This window comes from Sebastes fasciatus, chromosome 13, assembly GCF_043250625.1.
Source record: "Sebastes fasciatus isolate fSebFas1 chromosome 13, fSebFas1.pri, whole genome shotgun sequence".
NCBI classification, from domain to species: domain Eukaryota; kingdom Metazoa; phylum Chordata; class Actinopteri; order Perciformes; family Sebastidae; genus Sebastes; species Sebastes fasciatus.
In genome coordinates this window covers 1399372-1424069 of record NC_133807.1, presented here as the reverse complement: position 1 = coordinate 1424069, position 24698 = coordinate 1399372, and the positions used below count along the sequence as shown (strand labels likewise).

At 44.2% G+C, this 24698-nt stretch overlaps 2 protein-coding genes across 2 annotated transcripts in view; one reads left to right on the top strand and one right to left on the bottom strand.

Annotated features, from left to right (window-relative positions):
• csnk1da (casein kinase 1, delta a) overlaps window positions 1-2987 on the bottom strand; it is a 30254-nt gene extending 27267 nt beyond the window's left edge. The window contains exon 1 of the mRNA XM_074655002.1: window positions 2524-2987. Within this exon, the coding sequence (XP_074511103.1) occupies window positions 2524-2599 (76 nt within the window). The 5' untranslated portion in view covers window positions 2600-2987. The remainder of the gene's footprint in view (window positions 1-2523) is intronic.
• On the top strand, window positions 1953-23740 carry engase (endo-beta-N-acetylglucosaminidase). The gene is made up of 16 exons (XM_074654978.1): window positions 1953-1970; window positions 5077-5205; window positions 5458-5698; window positions 8500-8579; window positions 8670-8871; window positions 9835-9983; window positions 10101-10255; window positions 10533-10681; window positions 13961-14132; window positions 14216-14322; window positions 14432-14543; window positions 16561-16748; window positions 16866-17008; window positions 19900-19999; window positions 20086-20197; window positions 22331-23740. The coding sequence occupies exons 3-16, from the start codon at window positions 5580-5582 to the stop codon at window positions 22730-22732; spliced, it is 2190 nt and encodes a 729-aa protein (XP_074511079.1). The 5' UTR covers window positions 1953-1970; window positions 5077-5205; window positions 5458-5579; the 3' UTR covers window positions 22733-23740.
• The last annotated feature ends 958 nt before the right edge of the window (window positions 23741-24698 follow it).

Below are 24698 nucleotides of genomic sequence, written 5' to 3'. Positions count from 1 at the left end.
CGAACATCAGGGAGCCAAACATGTTAACTGACCGATCAAACACTTCCTTTAATCTTTTATAGGGAACCACAGTATGACCAAAGTAGCAGCTTACTTTTAATATATCCTAATTAAGGTCTAATGTATGCGAGATAAAGGCTTACAGGGTAAACGTTAGGGCCGGGACTATACAGCTGTCTCCTGATCACAATACTTGAGTGCCATTTAGATATGTGTTGTGATTTTCAAGTATTGCGATTCTACAATTATTGCCATTCGATATTACCATTTATTACAATTGTTCTTAACTTTTTTAACTCTAGTCTAGACCATGGGAAAAAGTTGAATCATACACTTCTAGGGACTTTACTTTGGAAAATCTCTAAATGCATCCAGTAAAAATGTTTGATTTTCAGCATGTATGTAGTCAGAGATGTCCTGAAGTCAAATATATCGCCTGGAATACAGACCACCTAGGCTGACTCTATAAATAATGATTTTATGAAATAAATCATTAAAACAGCAAATACTATGTCAGATATTTATTTAGTATATCTCTTGTTTTACACCATCATCTCTTAATTAAAGTGATCATGGGATGAGATGCGTCAGTCTGGGTCCTAAACATTTTACCGGGGGAAACTGTAAATCATGATGTGTAATGCTCATTTAGTGAATGTTACACATCATGATACATAATATATGCAATTTATAGCAAATGGGTTAAAACAAAAGCAACAGTGTGGTCCTCAAAAATGGTTTAATTAATTCATTCGCTGGTTTCAGTTTCTCAAATGTAAGGATTTTCTGCTTTTATTTCATTGTAAACTGAATATTTTTGGGTTTGGGGCTGTTAAAATCAAACAATATGCAGATGTAACCAGCATTTTCCCACCAACAATTAATAGAAGAAATAATGGACTGATTCACCGATACTAATTATAATAGTAGCAGCCCTGATCTCATGTCCTTCCAGACAGAACAGAGTCAGTTTACATCAGTCAGTTTAAGAAGAATGAAATATCTTCTCTATTTCCTATCCAACAGCAGTAATGCACATAATTCTTGGTAAAAACCATTGCCTGTATGTTTGTTCATTTCTAAATTCAGCCATACTGAATGATATCAATAATCTCACTTTGTACCATAATGAAATCATATTGTGAGTGAGTGCCAAGGGTGACACCGGGGTCGATTAGATGATCAGTCCACAGCCAGTAAAAACACTTCATGAATTAATAATGTCTCCTCTCCATTGTTGTTCAGATGACGAAGTCTGAAGCTGGGAAATGTGATCAGCTGTTGTCCAACACTGTTGCCAAGAGCTGTGGACCTCCAATATGGCCACTGGAGGATGCATTACAATGAAGGTGATGGAACTCAATGTCCCTGCTGTTTAATACATTCACTGCATATTCATAGATAACAATGTTTAATGCTTTCAATTATCTAGGTTTTTCTAGGTCTTACTGTATGTAGAGAATAATATCTAACCAGCACAGCTAATGTTTCTAATCTCTTCTACATTTACCTTCAGTGGGAGGAAACACAGCCAATCAATAGGTCACAGCCCTTGTTGGCACTCTGTAGATGAAACTCAGTGATAATATATGGACATGTCCTCTCAGGTACTCAACAAGCAGCGGGAGTTATTAAGCAGTTTCATGTCAGAGACACCTCAGCTGGTCTAATGTAGTCTCAAGGAGCCAGTTTCATTACAAACACATCCTCACACATTTAACAGCATGGTTACTGTCAGGAAGACGTGTGAAATTAAACCGTATAAACCTCTAGAAACCTGTCAGGGAAATACTCCTGTTTATATACTCCAACAGGCTAACGTTAGCTAGCTGCTGGCTTTCCGGTGAAACTCTTGTTAGGAACAGAGGAGGAGAGTGGAGCGACCTGCTGTGTTTAGAGGTGGCTGTTCAGCATCAGTAGGTCAGGTACCACCTCAGTAAAGCCTGTCCCCGGTCTACTGCTGCCTCCAGGTCAGTAGAGTCCACTCAAACATTAGCTAACGTTAGCTGATGGAGGCTTTAAACGTTAGCTGTTAGCTGATGGAGGCTTTAAACGTTAGCTGTTGGAGGCTTTAAACGTTAGCTGTTAGCTGATGGAGGCTTTAAACGTTAGCTGATAGCTGGTGGAGGCTTTAAACGTTAGCCGTTAGCTGGTGGAGGCTTTAAACGTTAGCTGTTAGCTGATGGAGGCTGTAGCTGTGGTTGCACAGCAGACAGCCGTCAGTTTACAGTCGTGCCGTGTTCACCTGGATGTTAATGTGACGTTATGATCGAGCACAATGAACAGATCCATGGTTTACTGTTAATGATCATAGGCTAGTAGACGTCTTGTTCCTGCTAGCCGCTCTGCTCCACACAGAGTGTTAGCTTCGTAGCTAATGTTGCTAACACTAAACAGTGAACAGCTGATTGATTAGCAGCTCGTTGAGGGAACCAGCTGACGAGCTGCTGGAGCTCCATGTAGCAGGGTTAGCAGGTTGGCAGGTTAGTAAAGAGCCAGTAGAGAGCAGATCGCAGGACTTACCCAGGTAGATGTCCCCGAATGATCCACTTCCTATCTTCCTGCCCAGTCTGTAGCGGTTCCCCACTCTCAGCTCCATGGTGAGCGATCTCTGATCGCTAGCTCCACAAATATCCACAAAGGTTCCGGTTTAAAGCCCAAGAGCCGGTTTAACAGCAGAAGCGGTTTTAACATCCGACACAGAAAGCCTTTAGCAGCTCTCCGAGCAACGACGGGCTCTCCTGTCTGTTGTCACCGGATCAACTCAACTCGCACTATCTGTCGCCTCTGCTTTTAAAACACTACTAAACTCATATTGTGATAATACGCAGCTTGTTCAAAAGGGTTACACTTGTACTTTATGCTCTCGCTGGTTCTGATATGGATCCGCGTTAATAGTCCACGGATTAAGACGGATTATGAGGAGGTTCCGTTGGATCTTGTCTCTCTTTGCTGTGTCTGTCAGTAATCTGCTGGAGGTGGCTTTCTGACGTCACTTCCGTGCTGGGCGATGAGGGAGGACGCTCACCACCAGAGAGCTTCTCAGTGAAGAGCGGCCAATAGACACCATGACCGGTAACGGCTGAAAACAGTAGCTCAACCAACCGGATTAGTTTAGTTTGGTTTGATAGGGTTATCAGATCTCTATCTCTATCTCTCTATCTCTCTCTCTCTCTCTCTCTCTCTCTCTCTCTCTCTCTCTCTCTCTCTCTCTCTCTCTCTCTCTCTCTCTCTCTCTTTCTCTTTCTCTCTCTGTCTCTCTGTCTCTCTCTCTCTCTATATATATATATATATATATTTATATATATATATATTTATATATATATATCTCCATGAACTACGTCCCCTCACTATTAACAGGGTTTCTGTATCTGATAGAAAGTGTACTAACGCTTTTATTAGAAATCATCTTGAACATATTACTACTCCATATGTAAATATAGGTGGCTATATTTAAAACGCTATCTTTTTGTTACCTCACAAATATCGAATTACTTATAGAATCAAGGAGTTTAGATTTAAGGTTGCACACATACTATGTACCCTGCTAAAGATAATATTTAAGTTCAACTGTTAACAATAGATGACCTTTTTGTAATTGTGAAGGTAAATACGTGTTTCCTGTTTGTAGATTGTTTTCATGTCACTTCTTTTTGGTTTAATTTACAGCATAACTTCTCAAAACATTTAGAAAAAGATATCACACTAACAAAGATTGAGATATTCCTCACTGTCAACAATCACAGTTTTTCGGCAGATGATATTTACATAATTCATTTGATTATCTTTGCAAAATATTAATAAAAATAAATAATATAATTTAACTGCTTCCTGGAAGTAGCTGGTGATAACAGTAACTTTTAATTTTAAACCTACCATTGATTGATTTGATAAGATTATGCTCCCTGCCGCACTTTTTCTTGAACATTTTGTAGTGTCTCCTTGATTAATTGAATCATTCAATCAATCTGGCTTTTCACAGTCTCCGGATTCAAAATAATAAATTAAATTACATCAGATTAAATTGCGGCCTGTATGGGGTCAGATATATGATCAATTACAGGACGCCTGAAATGTTGTTGGACAAAATTAAATAGGCATCATCCAAAGAGCAGGGTTGGAAATTAGCACCAGCCACCAGCCAAATGCTGGTAAAATATGCAAGTGGCTGCTGGATTTGCTTCACTCACCAGCCAAAAAAACAACAGTAGTCTATAAGTGGCTGGTGGATTTTGGAATCCACCAACCACAGTGGCAGATGGACAAAAAAGTTAATTTCCAACACTGCCTAAGAGGCCATATTAATGTGTAATAATAGACTAGTATGTCCCCATCCTCCTACGCCAGTGTCTTCCAAATTAAAATCAGCACCCACCTATCGCAGAGTTTCAATTCAATTCAATTCAATTCATTTTTATACAGCGTCAAATCATAACAGGAGTTATCTCGAGATTTCGAGGTTTCCTAAAATAACACTCACGTTTGAAACTACAGATTTTGTTAGCCATCAAGACTACATCCCCTCCCAGTATACTGGATGTGGCGGGAAGTGAATAAATAATGAATAATAATAATAATATTAATAGTAATAATAATAATAATAATTATTATTATTATTATTATTATTATACCAAAAAATCTGTAAATATATATCACAGTACAAAAATAATATAGCCTAAAAATGTAATAAATTATACATAAAATAAAATGTAAGGAAAGGAAAAGAAGACGGATAAAAAGAAAAAAGAAAAAAACGCCGGGATCTGTTAAACAATTGGAGTAAATTAAAAATGTCTAAATAATCTAATAGTTTTTTGCCAATTTAGAATTTTTGAGTTTTAAGTTTTCAATCGAAGTCAAATATGTTTTAAAATCAGTATCAATAAAAGTGTAAAAGGAGGGTAGTCTTTTAAGCCATATCTTTTTATGGACATAATATTTTGCTAAGATATTATCAAGTTAATTAAATAAATTTCGTCTGCCGAAACACTGGGATTGTAAAAGGGGGTAATATCTCAGTCTTTGTTAGGGGTGGAAGTATAATTTACGGCCGCCATCTTTGTCTTCGTCACTCAGTGTCCTCCTGTTTCCCGTTCCTGTTAGGGACTCATCTCCTCCAAGTAAAGGGTCTGGTCCAGAACAACAACAAAAGAGAGGTTCCTTTGTCCAGCTGGCCTCAGTCCATCCTCTCAGGGACACTGAACGGTACGATCCCCTCTCAAATAAACACGTTCACTCTGTATTTCTCTCTATAGTTATAAACTAGTAAATAGTTCTAACATGGTAACATGGTAAAAACTCAACTTCACCACCAACACAATACGTTACGGTTATGTAAGTTATAATATAATTATTGAAGTAGAGCACTTTACATAAAGTAACAACATGTCATGACATGTTAGGCGACTTTAGTTTTTAGTCATTTTAATTTATGGAAATACTGCTTTTATTCTGAAGGATTGGGGCCGGAAGTGTGTTGCTGTTGTTGCTGGCCGGACCCGGACCCGGACCCAGGACACACCTTTCTGTTTCCTCTCGCTGTGCAGTCAGTCTCTCCAGAAGTCTCTCAGCTCTCTGACATGTCTTCTGTGGATGGAGACCAGCGTCCCCTCCGAACCCTCCGAACCGAGGCCGGAGAGGAGGACGGGAATGTCGGCCATGATGTCGGCGTGAACAGCGACACAAGTGATGCCAGCCGGTAACTTCCTGTAACTTCCTTCCTGTGTTACTGTCACTATCTGCCAGTATGTTTATCGTTTACACGAGCAAGGTGGTCATTTAACTCAGTCTACCGAAGTCATTGTAAGAGGTCGTTAGTGACTTAACTCTCTGTTAACTACGACTGGTTACATTACAAACAGGATTAGAGTTCACTAATAGAACTCCATGTTGTATACATGATGTTTCCATGTTGTTTCCATGTTGTATACATGATGTTTCCATGTTGTTTCCATGTTGTTTACATGTTGTATACATGATGTTTCCATGTTGTTTCCATGTTGTATACATGATGTTTCCATGTTGTTTACATGTTGTTTACATGTTGTATACATGATGTTTCCATGTTGTTTACATGTTGTATACATGATGTTTACATGTTGTTTCCATGTTGTATACATGATGTTTCCATGTTGTATACATGATGTTTCCATGTTGTTTGCATGTTGTTTGCATGTTGTTTCCATGTTGTTTCCATGTTGTTTGCATGTTGTTTCCATGTTGTTTGCATGTTGTTTCCATGTTGTATACATGATGTTTCCATGTTGTATACATGATGTTTCCATGTTGTTTACATGTTGTTTACATGTTGTATACATGATGTTTACATGTTGTATACATGATGTTTCCATGTTGTTTCCATGTTGTTTGCATGTTGTTTCCATGTTGTTTGCATGTTGTTTACATGTTGTATACATGATGTTTCCATGTTGTATACATGATGTTTCTATGTTGTTTGCATGTTGTTTGCATGTTGTTTGCATGTTGTTTGCATGTTGTTTCCATGTTGTTTCCATGTTGTTTGCATGTTGTTTCCATGTTGTTTCCATGTTGTTTGCATGTTGTTTCCATGTTGTTTGCATGTTGTTTGCATGTTGTTTCCATGTTGTTTCCATGTTGTTTGCATGTTGTTTCCATGTTGGTTCCATGATGTTTCCATGTTGTTTTCATGTTTATGGTTATGAACAATGTGGCTACGTTGATTTCATCAAACACAAAGCTGCCAATCATCATTTTATCTTCTGAGAAATTAAATAACATTGGTGGATGTCGATAAGGAAAATTTACTCAAGTCTCCCAGCTATCTCCCCACTCATCACACACATCATCAACTCCTCCTTCAGTTCTGGTTCAGTCCCCCAAACACTCAAACTGGCTGCCGTCACCCCCATCCTCAAAAAACCTGGACTCAACCCTGATGACATGACCAACTTCCGGCCCAGCTCCAATCTCCCCTTTCTGTCTAAAATACTGGAACGTGCTGTCGCCTCACAACTCAAAACCCACCTCATCTCAAACGACCTGTATGAACCATTTCAATCAGGTTTCCGCTCACGACACAGCACAGAAGCAGCCCTCCTCAAAGTCACCAACAACCTCCTCCTCTCCTCAGACTCTGGTCACCTCAACATCCTCATCCTCCTCGACCTCACTGCAGCTTTCGACACCATCAACCACACCATTCTTCTCTCCCGCCTTGAATCCTCCCTCAACATCACCGGCACTGCCCTCTCCTGGCTAAAGTCATATCTCACAAACCGACAACAATTCATCAACATCAACAACTCCACCTCCTCCCCCGCTCCTCTGTCCCAAGGCGTCACCCAGGGTTCGGTGCTTGCTCCCCTTCTATTCATCCTCTACCTGCTTCCCCTTGGTCACATCATGCGCGCCATGGCCTCCACTTTCACTGCTACGCCGACGACGTCCAGCTCTACATTTCCACAAAATCCATCACCACCGCTACACACTCCACTCTGTCCAACTGCCTCACTGAAATTAAATCATGGATGCAAATCAACTTTCTCAAACTTAACTGTGACAAATCAGACATGCTCATCACCGGTCCAAAATCACCCACAAGAACCACTCACAGCTTCTGCCTCACCATCGACAACTCCACTCTGTTCCCCTCCCCCCACACCCGCTACCTCGGAGTCATTTTCGACAGCCACCTCTTCTTCGAACTCCACGTCAACCACATCACCAGGACTGCCTTTTTCCACCTTAAAAACATTGCTCGTCTCCGCCCATCACTCTCCTTCTCTGCTGCCGAAACTCTGATCCACGCTTTCATCACTTCCAGAATCGACTACTGCAACAGCATTCTCTACGGCTCAACATCCAAAGTCCTTAATAAACTCCAGTACATCCAGAACTCTGCTGCCCGTCTGCTCACCCATTCCCGGTCCCGTGATCACATCACCCCCGTCCTCCAGAACCTCCACTGGCTCCCTGTCCCACAACGCATTCAGTTCAAACTCCTACTCCTCACTCACAAAGCCCTCTGTAACCAGCCCCCCCAACCCTACCTCACAGACCTGCTCCACCATCACACTCCTTCCTGCTCCCTCCGGTCCTCTGATGCCAACCTCCTCTCCATACCTCTCAGAACCAAGCACTGGACCTGGGGCGAAAGAGCATTCTCCATAGCCGCCCCCTTCCTCTGGAACTCACTCCCCAAACACATCAGAGACGGCACCAACCGGTCCACATTTAAATCACTAATCAATCTTTTTAGAACTGCTTTTAATGTGTAATTAATATTGTGTGTTTTATATTTTTATGATGTCATTGTTTTTATGATCATTTTATCTGTGTAAAGTGTCTTTGAGTATCCAGAAAAGCACTATATAAATAAAATGTATTATTATTATTATTATTAAGATAAGATAAGATATTCCTTTATTATATCTTATCAGACCTCCTCCGGAGCCTAAAGAAAGGCTCCCATGTAGAGTTCAACCAAAGTTTCATCTCGCCACCTTGTACTTCCACCAGGTTGGAGTCTTGTTTGGATCAACCAATGGATTCAAGCAGCGTCCATGAAGTCATCCAGTATGCGCCCTCGCCACTACCAGGTGAGCTGACCACCTGTGTGCTGCAGTTGATGTCTTGGCGTGTGGAAATCACACCGCGCTTCATACGTGACGTTTTTGTTTCCCTCTCAGCCAAACATTACGACACCGAAACCACTGAACCAATCAGCTGTGGTCTTAATACTTTGGAGGAGCTGTTGTCGTGGAAACGAAGCGAAGCGAACCCCTTTAATGTGGCAGTCGTCCCTCTGGCGCCTCGGGAGCCTCCTCTGGCCAGCTGTCCACGCCGGACCTTAGTGTCTCATGACATGATGGGCGGCTACCTAGATGACCGGTATGGATGCTGAGTTAGGGCTGAATAGAAACTTTCAGAGGGGTGTTTTCTGCTCTTTCTGCTTCTTAAACTTACACATCCCAAAATCTACAGAGGACCTTCCAGCTCACTAACTCTAACAGGTCACAGTGAGCTGGGAGGGAGTTTCAGGATTTCGGGGCACTACTTGGTGCTATAATGAAATTGGGTTGCATGCATGTCATGGTCCAAAGTAAGTGGACGCCTGAACACAACTCTCATATATGAGTGTTTAGCATGTCTTACCGAAACCATAGAACAGTCCACTTTTCTGGGAAGCTTTTCCACCACATGTGGAACCTGCTGCAGGGATTAGCTCCCATTCAGACACAAGAACAACACTGATGTTGGTGGATCACATGCAGTTTGGGTCAAGTCATAGTCAAGTCAGCACACTGACACACTGACAGCTGTTGTTGCCTGTTGGGCTGCAGTTTGCCATGTTATGATTGGAACATATTGTTTTATACTAAATGCAGTACCTGTGAGGGTTTCTGGACAATATCTGTCATTGATTTGTGTTAACTGATTTCCAATAATAAATGTATCCATACATTTGCATAGAGCAGCATATTTGTCCACTCCCATGTTGATAAGAGGATTAAATACTTGACAAATCTCCCTTTAAGGTACATTTAGAACAGATAAAAAATGTGAGATTAATCATGATTAAATATTTTAATTGATTGACAGCCATAGAAAAAATACCACCTCACAGTCAAATACAAGCAGTAATGCTGACTGTACATACACTACTAGCAGACAGGGAATGGGATGTTGCAGCTCTTTGTGGGTACTGCCTGTTTCCCTGATTCTGTAGTTTGGTTCCATAATTCTCATTCATTTCTCACGGAGGTGACTGTCTTCCTGCCATGTTGTTTATCTTGGACCTGCAGTCCCATCCATCTACCGTAACGCTGTATCTTGCTCTCTTGTGCTGTTGAGCTTTGCCCAGGGGACACATGCTGAGGCTCCGTACGCCTTCTACCACTGGCAGTACATTGATATCTTCAACTACTTCACACACAACATGGTGACTATTCCTCCTGCTGTGTGGACCAACTCTGCACACAGACATGGAGTCCTTGTTCTCGGTGAGTGGAAATGTAGTTTAACAACCCAGAATTAGAGTTTTATGTCTTAGATTCCGGGTAGTCATAGCTTCCTGTCTTCATGTATAACATCTCGTGCTGTGATTGGCTGCTTTCCAGGGACTCTGATCACAGAGTGGACCGATGGAGCCGCCATGTGCGAGGCCTTCCTGAAGGACGAGGAGTCATACCGGGCGGTGGCTGATAAACTGGTCCAGATCAGCCACTGTTACGGCTTCGACGGCTGGCTCATTAACATAGAGAACGCCCTCAGTGTGAGTAGGACCATTCTAGTCACACACTGAGATCCACTAATCTGACTTTTCATCTGCAGTAGCGCCATCATCGGGTCATCAGTCTAACTTGTCCCATACTTTGATTTCCCATCAGCCTCAGCTGGCCTCTGTGTTTACTGATGGTTATCAGATGTTAGCATGCTAACACACATTACATGGTGAACATGGTGAACATTACACATCTAGTAGTTGCCTTCTCTTCAACATCTTGACCTTCACCCTGCTGACTGAAGCATGTGATGCCCTGTGTGTGCAGGAGGTCGCGGTGAAGAACACGCCTTTGTTCCTGCGCTATCTGACCGACCAGATGCACGAGCGCGTGGCCGGCAGCCTGGTGCTGTGGTACGACAGCGTGATCGAGAGCGGACAGCTGACGTGGCAGAACGAACTCAACCAGTCCAACAGGTAGAGAAATGAACATTAGAGACACACCTCAATGAGAACAAACTGGTCAACCTTTATGTCCACGTAGACCAGTGATTCTCACAGTGGGGTCCGGGGCACACTGCCAGGGGGCCCATGAAAAGTTTTCACATTCATTCATTTAAATGATCATGATTTGCTTTTTTTTGTTGTTTTTTTACAAAAAGCTTCATAGTTCAACGAATAATATTAAACAAATACAGGACTTTGACCCAGGAGACCGCTGTTCGTGTACCGTGTCAACCAAAAGTAAACGCTATAACATTGTTTTACGCAGCGTTGTTACGCTTGTTACGTAACTAGGGATGTTAATAATTAACCGTTCAACCGTTAACCGACATTAAGCATTTCAACCGATTAACTCTATCGGTTAAAACGATTAATTAATTATTTAAAAAACGATTAATTAAAAAGCTGAGAAAAACTCGTCACTTGAAGGGGAAAAGCTGGTCCACCTTAAGAGAGTCTGAGCCGGCGTAACAGATACAGGAAGTTGGCTCCCGTCTACAGCTCGCTTGAGCGGAGGAGATGTAGCCTCGTAGCATTTATTCACCTACAAATAAACTGTACACACACTGTCTGCTACACCTACGTTCACAGCTAGAACGCCACACACACACTGTCTGCTACACCTACGTTCACAGCTAGAACGCCACACACACACTGTCTGCTACACCTACGTTCACAGCTAGAACGCCACACACACACTGTCTGCTACACCTACGTTCACAGCTAGAACGCCACACACACACTGTCTGCTACACCTACGTTCACAGCTAGAACGCCACACACACACTGTCTGCTAAACCTACGTTCACAGCTAGAACGCCACACACACACTGTCTGCTACACCTACGTTCACAGCTAGAACACCACACACACACTGTCTGCTACACCTACGTTCACAGCTAGAACGCCACACACACACTGTCTGCTACACCTACGTTCACAGCTAGAACGCCACACACACACTGTCTGCTAAACCTACGTTCACAGCTAGAACGCCACACACACACTGTCTGCTACACCTACGTTCACAGCTAGAACGCCACACACACACTGTCTGCTACACCTACGTTCACAGCTAGAACGCCACACACACACTGTCTGCTAAACCTACGTTCACAGCTAGAACGCCACACACACACTGTCTGCTACACCTACGTTCACAGCTAGAACGCCACACACACACTGTCTGCTACACCTACGTTCACAGCTAGAACGCCACACACACACTGTCTGCTACACCTACGTTCACAGCTAGAACGCCACACACACACTGTCTGCTACACCTACGTTCACAGCTAGAACGCCACACACACACTGTCTGCTACACCTACGTTCACAGCTAGAACGCCACACACACACTGTCTGCTACAGCTACGTTCACAGCTATAACACCACACACACACACACTGTCTGCTACACCTACGTTCACAGCTAGAACGCCACACACACCCGGTCTGCTACACGTACGTTCACAGCTAGAACGCCACACACACCCTGTCTGCTACACCTACGTTCACAGCTAGAACGCCACACACACACACACTGTCTGCTACACTTACGTTCACAGCTAGAACACCACACACACACTGTCTGCTACACTTACGTTCATAGCTATAACGCCATCAACAACACACACACAGTCTGTAAGAAACTTGCTGAAGTTACGCCGCGCAGACAGACCGTATGTGTGTGACAATGGTGAGCATGAAGCTACCAGCAGAGCTACAGCTGCTAATGTAGCACAAAGACACACACAGTTTGTCGGACATCGCTATCGTTAATCCGGGCCGACACACAGCTGACAACCTGCTAAACTAAACTAAATGTGCGGTGGAGACTTTTACTGGGAAAGTGTCTGCATGTCCGCGACACTACACGCAGCATCGTAGCTGCTAAGTTAACGCTCCCGGACGGTGAACTGGAGACAGTGAACGCAGCATCGTGGCTGCTACAGTAACTCTCCTGACGGTTAACTGGAGACAGTGAACACAGCACCGTAGCTGCTAAGTTAACGCTCCCGGACGGTGAACTGGAGACAGTGAACGCAGAACCGTGGCTGCTAAGTTAACGCTCCCGGACGGTGAACTGGAGACAGTGAACGCAGCACCGTGGCTGCTACAGTAACTCTCCTGACGGTGAACTGGAGACAGTGAACGCAGCACCGTGGCTGCTACAGTAACTCTCCTGACGGTGAACTGGAGACAGTGAACGCAGCATCGTGGCTGCTACAGTAACTCTCCTGAAGGTGAACTGGAGACAGTGAACGCAGCACCGTGGCTGCTACCGTAACTCTCCTGACGGTGAACTGGAGACAGTGAACGCAGCACCGTGGCTGCTACGGTAACTCTCCTGACGGTGAACTGGGGACAGTGAACGCAGCACCGTGGCTGCTACGGTAACTCTCCTGACGGTGAACTGTGGACAGTGAACGCAGCACCGTGGCTGCTACGGTAACTCTCCTGACGGTGAACTGGGGACAGTGAACGCAGCACCGTGGCTGCTACGGTAACTCTCCTGACGGTGAACTGTGGACAGTGAACGCAGCACCGTGGCTGCTACGGTAACTCTCCTGACGGTGAACTGTGGACAGTGAACGCAGCAACGTGGCTGCTACGGTAACTCTCCTGACGGTGAACTGGAGACAGTGAACGCAGCACCGTGGCTGCTACAGTAACTCTCCTGACGGTGAACTGGAGACAGTGAACGCAGCACCGTGGCTGCTATAGTAACTCTCCTGACGGTGAACTGGAGACAGTGAACGCAGCACCGTGGCTGCTATAGTAACTCTCCTGACGGTGAACTGGAGACAGTTATCAGTTCAGGAAATTGTTCAAAATTACCATCCCTATACGTAATTTAAGAAAGTGATATGAAGCGCATTTATGAAGCATGCGCTTGGTTCAGAAACGTCTTCACTCAATATATCCCATGTTCTGCAGAAACATACAATGCCAAAAATTTTTCTGACGACTGTCGGTTTAATAGTTCATAGATTATGTTCTAATCTAACAAATCTATAACTGGGAATCTGCAAGTATGTTTAATACATGTCTAATATCTTTCCACTAGATAGATAGATAGATAGATAGATCTTGTCCACCTCAGTGGAAATTTGTCATTGTAATACATCTCTCTTGTGTTGTTCGTTCATATAACTAAGACGTGTAGAAGTGTAAATAACAGGCTACGTTAAATAATTCAAAGGGACATCCATGTCCGCTCATTATCCAACACTTCATCCCTTCACAACAGGATGTTTTTCGACTCTTGTGACGGTTTCTTCACCAACTACAACTGGACAGAGCAGAACCTGGAGTGGATGGGGGACTACGTTGGGGTCCAGGGCCGCCAGGCTGACGTCTACATCGGGGTGGACGTGTTCGCCCGAGGCAAGGTGGTGGGAGGAATGTTGGAAACTAATAAGGTACCCACTGTGGAAGGTGTGTCTGTGCTAAATCCTTATCCCTTACTGACCCTAACCCAGCTTCTTGTTCTGGTTGCCTTCAGGCGCTGGAAATCATTCGGAAGCACAACTTCTCGGTGGCCATCTTTGCTCCAGGCTGGGTGTACGAGACCCACAACGATAAGACCCAGTTCCGCGAGAATCAGGACAAGTGAGATCAACAGAATATTACCACTGATGTAAATACACATATTCACCTCTAACTTGGAAAGCAGAAGAGATGTTTTGAAACCAATCTCCGTCCTGGTTCTGGTCTGCAGGTTCTGGGCTCTTCTGTCAGACCACCTGTACATCCATCGGCCAGCCTCACCTCTCCCCTTCATCTCCTCCTTCTGCCAGGGCTTTGGGAAGGCTGTCTACTGTAGAGGACAGGTACTGAAGGACAGATGGTAGATGGTGTGGGCTTTTAAATAGTTCATGATGATAGAAACAGATAGTTTATATGATGGCATTAATCCAGTGGGGAACCTCCGGGTCTGAGAAGTCAGCGCTGAAGAGCCTTAAACCTGCATCCAGTCTAGCAGCCAGCAGGGGGCGACTCCTCTGGTTCTATAGAAGTCTATGAGAAAATGAGTCTACTTCTCTCTTGATTAATTACCTCAGTAAACATTGTAAACATGAGTTTATGGTCTCAATCTCTAGTTTCAAGTCTTCTTCAATACAGCATGATGTTCATTTAGAGTCACATAGACCATAAAGCAGGGGATGCTTTAGGGCGGGGCTACCTGGTGATTGACAGGTCGTTACCACGGCATTGTCCGGTCTGGGAGTTGTCCGTGTTTTCATCTTACAACTTTAACCCTTTTACAGTGTGTTTACACTTCATCAAAGTTCATTTTAAAAAATGTTGTCATCTAAAAATGTCGTATTCAGTGTTGGGTTGTTATTAGCTCCGCCCTCTCTGGTTGCAAAAACAAACAAGATGGCGACGGCCAAAATGCCGAACTCGAGGCTTCAAAACGACAGTCCACAAACCAATGGGTGACGTCACGGTGACTAGGCCCACTTCTTATACACAGTTTATGACTTGGACTCAAGGATAAACTGATCAGGGGGGCTGTGGCTCAGAGGGTAGAGCAGGTTGTCCACCAATCGGAAGGTCGGTGGTTCGATCCCCGGCTGCTCCGGGTCACATGTCGATGTGTCCTTGAGCAAGACACTATCCCGGAGGCATAGCCATCGGTGTGTGAATGAGTATTTAGATTAAATCCTGATGGGCAAAGTTGGCACCTTAGTAGCCTCTGCCATCAGTGTATGAATGTGTGTGTGAATGGGTGAATACTGACATGTAGTGTAAAGCGCTTTGAGTGGTCGGAAGACTAGAAAAGCGCTATATAAGTCCAAGTCCATCCATTTACCATCAGATTTTGGTGGTCAAAGGTCAACCTCACAAAACACATTTTTGGCCATAACTCAAAAATTCATACGCTAATTATGACAATTTCACACAAATGTCTAACAGGATAAAATCATGAGCTGATGACATGTTGGACAGACATGGATGTGAACTGACACTTGACTGGCTGGAGGATATGGAGGACGGAACCTTCCAAAATAATGGAAATAAATGAATAAATAGGTTGAGTGACAGCCACCTCATTTGCATAATGAGGGAGAAATTCATAAAAAAAATGTGTAAAGAAAAGAATACAGAAAAAAATAAGTTTGGTGAAATAAATAAAGGATGAAATGCAAAGGAAAAATCGTGCATAAATAAATAAATACATACATTTAAAACGAATTAATAAATAAATATATATAAGATATAAAATAAATGCTAAAATAAATACATCAATTTAAAAATTGATAAAAAATAAATATTAAACAGGAGAGTAAATACAAAAGGGAATTAACACAGAGATAAATAAATAAAGAAGCAAATTAAAACAGAAATATCAATTTATGTCACATTTTATCAATTGGCTACATTTATTTTTTATATTATTTTTGCTATATTTAATGACACATTTATTTATTTATTCTTTTATTTTGGGATTTTGGCAGGTTCTATCCCCCATATGCGTAGGCTTACAACTGTGAGGCGGTGATTCTAGTTTCATTCAGCCCCCGGGGTAAACTGTATTCTAACCAGTTACAGTGTTTTTACTGAGAGCACTTCTCATCCATGTTGTCTTAAGATCTACAGAGTGATCATCTTCTTCCTTCTCCTCCTCCTCCTCCTCGTCCTCAGTGGTCTACCAGTAAAGTCTGTGGCCAGGCTACAGTTCATTTTGAATTTTACCGTCAAGGAAGTCCTCACATCTCTGCACTGGCTCGTTGATTATAACATTTGATTTCTTGTCTACACAGCAGGTTGGTAGCTGCTGTATATGCCGGTGTTTGCTCATTGACGTCTGCAGTCTTGTTTTTTGTTTTTCTGTGTGTGCAGCGTGAGACCAACAGGAGCTGGTTCAACCTGACGGCCCAGGAGATCCAGCCCCTGTACTACCATATGGAGCTGGAGGACCGGGGCTGGCTGAGCAGCCGCGGCTCCTCCGAGGACGCCTGGAACGGAGGCTGCTCACTGCTGCTGGACGGAAGCATCCCCGCCACTCACACGTCTCCACTTTGTGCCAAGTGTGTGTGTTTTCTTCTTCACTCTTGCTTTATCTTCATGTAGGAGGAAAAAGTGATCTTGCCATCACTACCTCTCCACACACGTTCATGCACAGTACTCTGCTGCGTGTCTCTCAGGATCTTCTCCCTCCACGTACCCCTGGCCTCCAAGACTCTGGTGACCCTCATCTACAAGCCGTCTGCCGGGATCAGAGTCTCCCTGGAGCTGAAGACCACAAACGCCAGTCTCTGCACACACATGGACATCCAGGATGTCAAATGTGAGTTTTTCACAATCCATACCTGCTAATCCTAGCCTCCGCCCCCCAGTTTTAATAATTCATCTCATGAACGTGATAACGAGTCATGAACAGGCTGAAACAAGCCAGTTACACTTTGCAGTTAGGAGAGTTTGCGGAATTAGAAAACAGTAAAGGTCCTGACGGTCGGCCATCGGACATTTTGGGGCCGTCGGTGAGCGTCTGGTCTGTCGGTGAGCGTCTGGTCTGTCGGTGAGCGTCTGTTGATGAACGTCTGGTCTGTCGGTGAGCGTCTGGTCTGTCGGTGAGCGTCTGGTCTGTCGGTGAGCGTCTGTTGATGAACGTCTGGTCTGTCGGTGAGCGTCTGGTTTGTCGGTGAGCGTCTGTTGGTGAACGTCTGGTCTGTCGGTGAGCGTCTGGTTTGTCGGTGAGCGTCTGGTCTGTCGGTGAGCGTCTGGTCTGTCGGTGAGCGTCTGTTGATGAACGTCTGGTCTGTCGGTGAGCGTCTGGTTTGTCGGTGAGCGTCTGTTGGTGAACGTCTGGTCTGTCGGTGAGCGTCTGTTGATGAACGTCTGGTCTGTCGGTGAGCGTCTGGTTTGTCGGTGAGCGTCTGGACTGTCGGTGAGCGTCTGGTCTGTCGGTGAGCGTCTGGACTGTCGGTGAGCGTTTGTTGGTGAGCGTCTGGTCTGTTGGTGAGCGTCTGGTCTGTCGGTGAGCGTCTGGACTGTCGGTGAGCGTTTGTTGGTGAGCGTCTGGTCTGTCGGTGAGTGTCTGTCGGTGAGCATCTGACAGTCTGGGAGTCCTGTAGAGAGTTTCCCTCAGAGGAAACGTATTGTTGTCTGGGCCTACATACATTATTTTTCAACTTGTTTTGTCTTAGGCTATTATAATTGAAATTGTGGAGCTCAGAGGACATTTTGTCCAGGATGGAGACACCGGGTGAAAGACTGACAGGAACGGACGGTCCTGAGGGAGTTATAAGAGGAGTGAAATGCCTGTTGATGCGCAGAAGGAACTGTGTAGAATAATTAATCAAAACGACACGTTTAATGTGCACATACTGTAAGCACGGAGGGTTCTGAGGATCAAAACTGCACTAAATGTAACCAGCGGATCTGTTGAGTGCGTGCGTAATTGTTGCTTAACAGCGTGCAACATCACTCTCTCTAGAGACTGCAGCGGTGTGCTGTACTGCCTCTCTGATCTCATGTGGACAAATGAATTATGAGTGGAACATGATAAACGTCTATGTTAGTATAATATTGTTATTTTAATTGTGGTGAAAACCGGGACATTTGAGTGTTTTACAGATATTTGTCGGGACTCACCGGGACAGTCCCGGACAAACCGGGACAGTCCCGGACAAACCGGGACAGTCCCGGACAAACCGGGACGTCTGGTCACCATATATTTGTCACATGAAATTGTACAAGGAAACGTTCCAACTCCAGTGAAATGCATCCCGTCAGCTCCTTCAGTCTGTGCATTAACGTTAAAGATACTCACCATAAAGCACACGCCTCCTCCTCTGTTCTGTCAGATCGGTATAGTTCTAGAAAAAGAGTCACGGTGGAATGGTGCTGTCCGATATTCCAGGATTTAGCCAAGTGTCACGGACATTACAGTTCCCGATATCCTGTTGGAAACGGAGGTCCTCCAGTGGCAGCCCATCATCCAACGGCCGCACATTGGCCAGCAGGATGCCCGGCGCACAGTTAACCGCACGCCAAGACAAAATATTTAATAATAGTAATAATGATAATAATATATTATCATCATTATATATTATTATATATATAATATATTATTTGTCCGATTTGTGCATGAAAATATCTCCAAAAGGCACCAACATCACAAACACTGCCCAGAGGTTAAGATCAGAGACTTAATTATCTGAGGTGACACCAGCTAGCGACCTGGTACAGCCAAGCCTCCAGGAAGAGTGCAGGTCGTTGATCCCAACTTTCGTAGTGGCCACTTTGGTGTCCGTCACGTGATGCACTGGGCCCAAAAAGACTTTTTCCCATAGACTTCTATTGGGAAAGAGACATCTGTAACTCAGAGGATCTTTTTTTTTTTAGGTGAATCAACTTCCCAGTACGAACACTCTAATAGTCCTTATTTCAAAAATTCTGTTTTTAAAGTTGTAAAACGCACTAATAGCTGAATCCAGAGTTATTTCCCTTCCTCCGTTCATGTGAATGAGACGTGGCGTTGGGACCCAGTGACAGAGCAGACGCTACTGCGCATGTTCCATGTAGCCCAAGATCCGGGTACTTTTCCAGACGGAAGTCGAGCCATTTAATTATGCATAACTTCAATCCTTCATATAATTTAATCGGGGTGAGTTATACATAAATTCACCCCCGTACAGTTGTCATGAACGGGGAAATTAGCTCTAGAGACCAAAACGGTTGCTTGTACCAGGCTGTAAACGTGTTTATTTCTGCTGTAAAGTTGTTCATTTTAACATGGAGGTCTGTGGGGGTGTGAGCCTCTAGTGGCCGTTAGAGGAACTGTGACTTCATGTTTAGAATGATGAATACAGACCACCGCTGCCTGCTGGTGTGGAGAGTTATTTCCTCTCATGCAGGAGCAGAACGTACGTGGTAGTTGGCCGTCGGCTGTTGTGTTTGAGGGCAACCTTTTGGCCGAGACAAAGGAAAGGAGGCCGGACGCAGCAGGCGTCTAGTTCTCTGACGTCAGGGCCTTAGGAGAGGTTTAGGATCAAATGTTCTTGCATGAGGTCCGATGTATTTTTGGAATATCCAACCTCTTTTCAGCCTCAGCTATGACACACTCAGGGATATTGGCTTCCAGGTTTTGTTGATACTTAGTAGTTTCCAAAGCTTATCGTTCTAGAGGTGTCCTTCAGATCTGTATCTTGATGTCCTGTCCTTGTGTCTCTGCAGCTGTCAGTGCGTCTCCTGATGAACAGGATGACGGGCTCCAGTTGGTGAGGCTGTTCTCTCAGCTGTGTGGCAACCAGAGTCCAGACGGTTGGACTGTCGGGTAAGGCACTCTAACGGGGACATAAAAGCTAAGTGAATGGATGTCGTTGTAAAGTCTCTCTGTGTCCTTTGTGTCACTGGGGACAGGTGTTCACAGCTGGAGCTTCGTGGCTGCGCTCTTAGAGAAGTTTGTCTCAACATCCAGCGGGACGGACAGCCTCGGGACACACCGTTCAGCTGCAGGGTGGGACAGATCATGGTGAGACAGCCGGAGCCTGTTGTCTTCAATGTGTTCAGCTGCTTTAACACCACAACTGATTTCAGCACTTACACTTAAAGGGATAGTTGGGGTGTTTCTCAGTGGGGCTGTATGAGGTTCTTCTCTATAGTCAGTGTATTACTACAGTAGATGGAGGTTAAAGGGATAGTTCAGGTGTTTCTCAGTGGGGCTGTATGAGGTACTTCTCTATAGTCAGTGTATTACTACAGTAGATGACGGTCATCACACCTCCAGTTTGGAGAAACAGACAGGAGTACCAACACGGGAGTAAAGTAATGTTCTGCTGAGGACGGGGCAGCAGCAGCAAACATATTTTAGACATCTAAAAGAAAGACCCACCTAAAAAAATCCATATCAGTTTAAGTGTACACTATATTTAGAATATTTTCACCGCTGCACCTCGCCGTCAGACAGACCTTTCTGACGGGGAACTGAAGCCGTTATATCCATCTATGCTCTCACTGACTAACCAAAGTCGCACAATAACACAAACCAACTAACCGATCGAGGCAGCGGTAGGCCAGCAACTCCTGTGTTCTGAGAGGTAAACTTACTGTTTTTTTCAATGGAGTCTGGTGGCTTTGGTGAGAGCATACTGTAGATAACTCAGTTCACATACTGTAAGGCTATCTCACGCCAAGGTACACCATTGAAAATATTCTAAATATAGCCTACACTTAAACTGATATTGATTTTTAGGTGGGCCTTTCTCTTAGGTGTCTAAAATATGTTCAGCTGCCGTCCCCGTCCTCAGTAGAACATTACTTTGGTTCAGTGCAGTAACTCCTGTCTGCTTCTCCAAACTGGAGGCATGCTGACCGTCATCTACTGTAGCAATACACTGACTATGGAGAAGTACTTCATACAGCCCCACTGGGAATATTGCATTAGAAAAGCTGTATGGAAACGGAAAGATTCGGTAAAACTTCCTCAATTGCAAAAAAAGTTTTTACGCTCACTGGAGCTGTTTTTTTTTTCCTTTGTGAAAAAAAAGTGAATGTGCTACTGTAAATGGATCATGAAAACACCTTTTAAATTCTGACGTAGTGAATATTTAACTCACATAACTGATAACCGATCAGCTGTTTCTGCTGTCGGCGTCTTCTCGGATATTCCAATGACGTGTGAATGCCTTTCGTCTCCAGACAGTAGAAACAGGACCAATACCAGCTGACATGAGAGATCAATGAAAACTTGCCCAACGGAAACTAATTCCTGAAGACTTCTCTCCATCTTTCTCTCGTAGACGGTTAGCTAGCCAAGGCGATTGGTTTTGTTCCTGGTTCAACCTCAAGGCTAATGGAAAGGAGGCTGGGTCATGGGCCGACATGGGTCTTGAGGTACGGGGTATAACACATGCGCAGTGTAACTGAAGCTGCGGTCGTGCGTTGTGATCGGCTCAATTTCCGCGAGTGCAGACCAGATTTTACTGCGCATGTGTTGTACCCCCACAGATATGACCCGTTGATGACGCGTGACCCAGCCTCCTTTCATAGGCCTTGGTTCAACCTCTACTTCTTCTTCTACTGTTTACTGGCGGTTTACAGCCATGTGTAGCCTACAGCGCCAACTTCTGACCAAACTACGCTGTAGCCGAGTTTATTCGCTCCAAACCAGCTGATGGAAACGCTGCTAATTTGTACTCCTTTTTTTGTGACATTTCAAAAGTTTGCTTATAATTCGCTTGACAATTGAATGGAAACGCGGCTAATGACTCGCTATCGCATCTTGAGGTACAACTGGTATTACAAGACAGGACGGGCCGGGTCTAGCTGGTTAGCATGCTCATTTCAGTAGATATCTCTGTGAACACTGTAGCCTCTTCACATTCTGCTGATGATGCTTTAAACTCAAATTCTGGTCAGATCTTAAATTGACACTTCAGCTTTCTTCAGCACTTCCATTTTAAGGGCTAATTCAACCTCTTCCAGTATTTGTATTGACTGCCACTTCAACTACATCTATTTCAACGATTTTAATGTTTCAACTGTAAGTTTTCAGCACCGAGGGCACTTCACACAAAATAGAACCTTTTCTATTTATAAATGAAACAGAAGCACATGAGAATTCCTCCCTTTTGAATTGTCCTCCCCCCCCCAACCCCCTTCTAAGCTGTTGGACGTAGCCAGTCTGCAGGTTCCCCCAGAGCTGGTTCAGGGTTTGTGCATCTATCACGTGGTGTGGCTGCGTGGTGCCGGGACCTCGCCAGAGTCCGCCTCTCCCTGCCTGCACTTCAACGCCACTCTGCGCTGGGTCTACCCGGCCCAGCTGGTGCGTCACTTCAGGGTGTACTGGCGGCGGCTGAGAGGACCTGATCCCAGAATCCCCCCTGGTCAGCTGGTTCTGGTGGGCCGGGCGTACTCCAATCTTTTCAGAGTAACGGAGCTGGCAGTGGCGGAGCCTCCCGGCCTGCTGGAGCTGGTGGTGGAGCCGGTGATCAGGAAGGGCTTCCCGGTCCCAGAGAGCCACTGGGGAAGAAGAAGCCTCAGCTACACAGAGGACGTCACACAATGACTTTAACAGAACTGCTTCTCCTGGACTCTTCAGACAGTCATCGCTCTGAGGTCACATCCAACATTCAACCCAAGTTGGAGAACGTCAGAGAGACAGATTTGATGGCAGACAGACGTCACTTCATGTTAGAGAATGAAATATAATGATGATCTCAACCTGCTTGTAAAGATGAGACGGTAATAGATGAATGCTTGACTAGTAATCATGTTATATATCCAGGGCTATCATGTACTGTACGTGCTGAGCATGAGATCTACACAGTGGACTCAATCAAATGCACTCTTCCAGTAATACATCTCAGGTTTCTCAATCATGTAATAGTCTTTCATTCATAGTCCATCTGTCAGGTGATGTAGCAATTCACTGTGTGATCCAGTGTTGAATTCATACATCTTATATATATATATATATATATATATATACACAGTATATATATATATATATATATATATATATATATATATACACAGTATATATATATATATATACTGTATATACTGTGTATATATATACACAGTATATATAGTACAATATACTGTGTATATATATATACACAGTATATAGTACAATAATGCAAAAAACAAGATTTACTGTTCCAAATATGCAAAATCTACATCTCTGCTTTCTTGTCATTCTAATCATTAATGTGGATTTGGTTTATTTCTTATTCACTATGAACTTTTCTGATCCACTAATGTGCTTTATTAAACTATGTTAGCCATATATAGATGAAGTCAGACAATAATCTTCACTATGTTTATGATCTACTACGAGCATACGTTTTGGTGTTTGTTGATTTAAGGAGGAAATTGTATAACTGCAGGATCATTAAAAAAATGGCTTGGAATTGAAATGAGGACTTTGAGCCCGGCTACCTGGCCACATCATCATAATATAATATAAGTCTGCACTTAAACCTCAGTCTCTGCCCAGTGTGCTGGAGAGAGTCAACACAACAACAAATGGGATCTGTCGAAATATGTGTATAAAAAGTGCAAAACATTTGAATATATTGGTGTCTTATTGCCGTGATGCATCAGGTGTCTGTCAGACCTACCACCCACAGCTAGTGCTTGGAATACTTGGTGTGTTTCTAGCTACACTTGATGGCCTCATCGCTCTAGTGATGGTGAGGTCTGTTGGTCCACCACTTTATTCCTGACTGAAATAACTACTAAAGTCGGCAGGTCATGACTCCCAATGACACATGTTCATTAGTGGAGATTATCTATGTGTCAGTATTATAAACGTGTGTTTGCCACAGAGATTATTTTCTGCAATAATCCAATACCCAATGGAACAATCGCATTTGCTGTTAGTGGAGGGAACCAGGGAGATGATCACTTCCTGTTAGTGGAGGGAACCAGGGAGATGATCACTTCCTGTTATTGGAGGGAACCAGAGAGATGATCACTTCCCGTTAGTGGAGGGAACCAGGGAGATGATCACTTCCCGTCAGTGGAGGGAACCAGAGAGATGATCACTTCCCGTTAGTGGAGGGAACCAGGGAGATGATCACTTCCCGTTAGTGGAGGGAACCAGGGAGATGATCACTTCCCGTTAGTGGAGGGAACCAGGGAGATGATCACTTCCCGTTAGTGGAGGGAACCAGAGAGATGATCACTTCCCGTTAGTGGAGGGAACCAGGGAGATGATCACTTCCCGTTAGTGGAGGGAACCAGGGAGATGATCACTTCCCGTTAGTGGAGGTGAACCAGGGAGATGATCACTTCCCGTTAGTGGAGGGAACCAGAGAGATGATCACTTCCCGTTAGTGGAGGGAACCAGGGAGATGATCACTTCCCGTTAGTGGAGGGAACCAGGGAGATGATCACTTCCCGTTAGTGGAGGGAACCAGGGAGATGATCACTTCCCGTTAGTGGAGGTGAACCAGGGAGATGATCACTTCCCGTTAGTGGAGGTTAACCAGGGAGATGATCACTTCCTGTTAGTGGACTTCTTGGTT